General features: G+C 55.5%; 1 protein-coding gene across 8 annotated transcripts in view; it reads left to right on the top strand.

Annotated features, from left to right (window-relative positions):
- The window catches only part of FOXP4 (forkhead box P4), a 124,450-nt gene that overhangs the window by 93,760 nt on the left and 27,659 nt on the right, over window positions 1-3,031 (top strand). For all 8 annotated transcript variants that reach the window (XM_025205820.1, XM_014520583.2, XM_025205821.1 and 5 more), the window contains one exon: window positions 1,701-1,784. In XM_025205820.1, coding sequence (XP_025061605.1) covers window positions 1,701-1,784 — 84 coding nt within the window. The remainder of the gene's footprint in view (window positions 1-1,700; window positions 1,785-3,031) is intronic.

Below are 3,031 nucleotides of genomic sequence, written 5' to 3'. Positions count from 1 at the left end.
GGGAAAGAGGGCTGGACTCTGGGGAAGAAAAGACACCAAAACCTGGGATCACTGGTTGGAAAGCGAAGTCGGGATCCTAAAGCAGGCTGAGTCAAACCGTGCGATTCCAGCCTGTTCCCAAACACTCACTAAAGCAAGAGGTTGAAAGCAATTACTGGAGCTTAAAGAGAGAGAGGAGGAGGAGGAAGGGGGGGGAAAAAAAACCTGAAGGGATAGCAGAAAGCTCTGTGTGCGGAGAGGAGCTGCCACCAGAGCTACCAATTATAAAGTTTTCAGCGTGGAGCTCCCGCTGTGTCGGTGGAGAGAGTGTCTGCATCACGAGGGTAGATCTGTCAGCTCTAATGAGAGCCACGACAGCGCGAGCGCGTCGGAGCCGCTCAAACTTCCAGCAAACTTCGCTCCGGCTGCTGCTTTTAACTCCTTCCTCCCCTGCTGCCACTACTCCTCTCCCGACTGAGGGTCCTCATCGCCCGGGTTGGGGGGCAGGGCGACAGGCAGCCTCTGCGGGTGTAAGCGAGGGGCCCATCGGGTTGGGAAGCGGCCGAGCCAAAGCTTGAGGGGCCGAAGCAGAAAGGGAAGGTGACACGAAGAGAGACGGTGTCAGATCCCATTGCCTCTCCAGAGCTCAAAATCTCTCCTTGTGCCACAGCGAATATTTCACCCTTCTCCGCACTCTGAGAAATAAACACACACAGAAATACACAATTAAAGCAATGTTGCACATCTGGATGGATGGATGGGTGGGTGGATGGGTGGGTGGGTGTGGAGGTTGGGGTGGGGGGGCTGGGAGGGAGTGACAGATGAAATGGGAAGCCAGGACTAGGCTCTGGTGCCTGGACAGTTGGTGAAGGGAAGTACGGGCACACTGGTAGGGCAGAAGGATGGGCAGTGAGGGATGGGGTTTGCAGGAGATACCAGGTGAGGGAAGAAGAGGGCGAGAAGATGGATGGAGCGAAGGAGACAAAGTCCTTAGAGGGAGAAGGGAGGCAGAGCCAAGGGGCAGGCTGAGGGGAGTCACAGAGATGTGGACCTAGGGAGTGGAGGAGGAGAAGGACGGATCAGCAAGGGCTCAGGCGGGCAGGGATGATGGATGGCCAGGTGATGGGGAGGTGGTGAAGGATCTAGATCTAAAGATGCATGGAATTACTTCATTTCACAATAGATTTTTTATCCCGCTGCACACGACAGCTCCTTTCCTGCGGGAGGGCCAGGGCCACAGCGTTCCCGCGTGGCCGGGGGAGCGGGAGTCGGCCAGCAGCAATCAGCACGCGTCCGTTCTCACTCCCTGATAGGGAAAGGCAGCTCCTGAGAAGACCAGAAATGTGATACCACCACCACGTTCACGGCTTTCAGAAGTGTTCAGTGTTATCGGGGAGATGCCTAAAGGAGGGGAGGGGGCTGATGAGGACACGGGCGACCTCTCCATCTGCGAGAGTGCTCTGGGGAGCGAACTCCGCAGGACTGAAAGAACCGGCCCTGCTCTGTCGCATGGCGACATATGGGGGAACATTAGGCAGAATAGCACCCGGCGTGTGGGCCCGGAGTGAGATGATGGGCACGGCCCTGCGTGCGGTGGAGCGGAGGGGTGCTGAAGGAGGCTGTGTTGGTGCAGATCTGATTTAGTGAGTGTTTGTGGCTTAGGGGTCTCTGGCAATATCTCACGGCAACAAGTAATCACCTCCCCTTCCATCTTCCCATAGCTGGCAAAAGAAAGCGAGCGTCTCCAAGCCATGATGGCCCATCTCCACATGCGACCTTCAGAGCCGAAGCCTTTCAGTCAGCCTGTAAGCACCTGCCCACGTCCATCCTCTGCCCCCCAACTCCACAAGCTCCTCTCTCTGGATAACCAGCCCCTTCATCCCATCTCTGTCCAGACTCCGTTCCTGTCTCAAAGGGCGTTTGTCCTCTCTCGTTTCGACTGGAGGCTTGGCTCCGGCCATTCAAAGCAGCCAATGTTTGTGGTCACCATAGGCCTGCTTTAGAGGCCTTGCGGTGATGATCCCAGTGTTTCTAGGTACTTTTACCATAGAAAACATGTGCAAGGTTGTATGCTGCAGATACAGTGGTGTTGCCTGGGATGATCCTACCACGAGCAGGCAGTTGGTCTGGACCTCCTGAGGTCCTTTCCAGCTGTATTTTTCTATGATTGGGAGGTCTCACCCAGAGGTTCCTGGACATGCTGCTTCCCTAAGTATCCTTGTGAGGTTTCAGCAAGACAACCTCATGTACAGCCCAGGTGCCAGCTCCGTGTATGTGTGGCACTTGGTTTTCCCAGTCAGGATCCTAAAGCAGGCTGAGTCAAACCGTGCGAGGTTAAAACAAGGGTTTTACTTGTGGTAAGGCGGGCCTTTCTGCTCTCACTGGGTCCGAGCAGCTGCTTCTGCTCCTGCACAGCTGTGAGCCTGGGTGCGGAGTGACAGCAGTTGTAGCCTCATCAGGACCCCAAACTAGTTCTGCCCCATGCCCCTTAAGGGGTCATTGAACAAAACTCCAGGCCGGAGTTTGGGAATATGCTGCCTTACTGTCCCCCCACAGACTATACACGGTGCCTGCCCCCCTCACCGTCCCGGGTAATTATCACTGTACCCAGCCCCCTCACAGCCCTTGCAAGGTAAAGGGCACTGGCAATGCTGATGACTTAAGATCTCTTGGGTGCAGCAGGGAACTGCTAACTCATCAGATGTCACTCTTCTTCTCATGTCAGCATCCAGCCAGTGCTCGTGGTATGCCATGCACATGGTTTGAAATAGCAGCTGTCCCATTGAGGTTTGGGGGATCGCTGCTTTCCCAGATCTTGCCCGTTGCTTCAGTTGGGCACAGGATTCTCCACTGCCTGCCCCGAGCTCTTTGCGTCCTGTCCTGTTCAAGAGCTGCAGTGTTTCACCCCAGAGCTGGCTGCATTCTGATGGGGGGCAAAGCAGAGAGGCCTTTCCTACTCTGGGTGTTGGTATGAAGTGCTTCAAGATGAAAGCTTGGGGATGGGTGTGTGTCACTCAGGATCCAATGGGACCCTTCCCAGTGACTTCAGCAG

The sequence above is a fragment of the Alligator sinensis genome, unplaced genomic scaffold, assembly GCF_000455745.1.
Source record: "Alligator sinensis unplaced genomic scaffold, ASM45574v1 scaffold872_2, whole genome shotgun sequence".
NCBI lineage: Eukaryota > Metazoa > Chordata > Crocodylia > Alligatoridae > Alligator > Alligator sinensis.
This window is presented reverse-complemented; position numbering and strand designations above follow the sequence as displayed.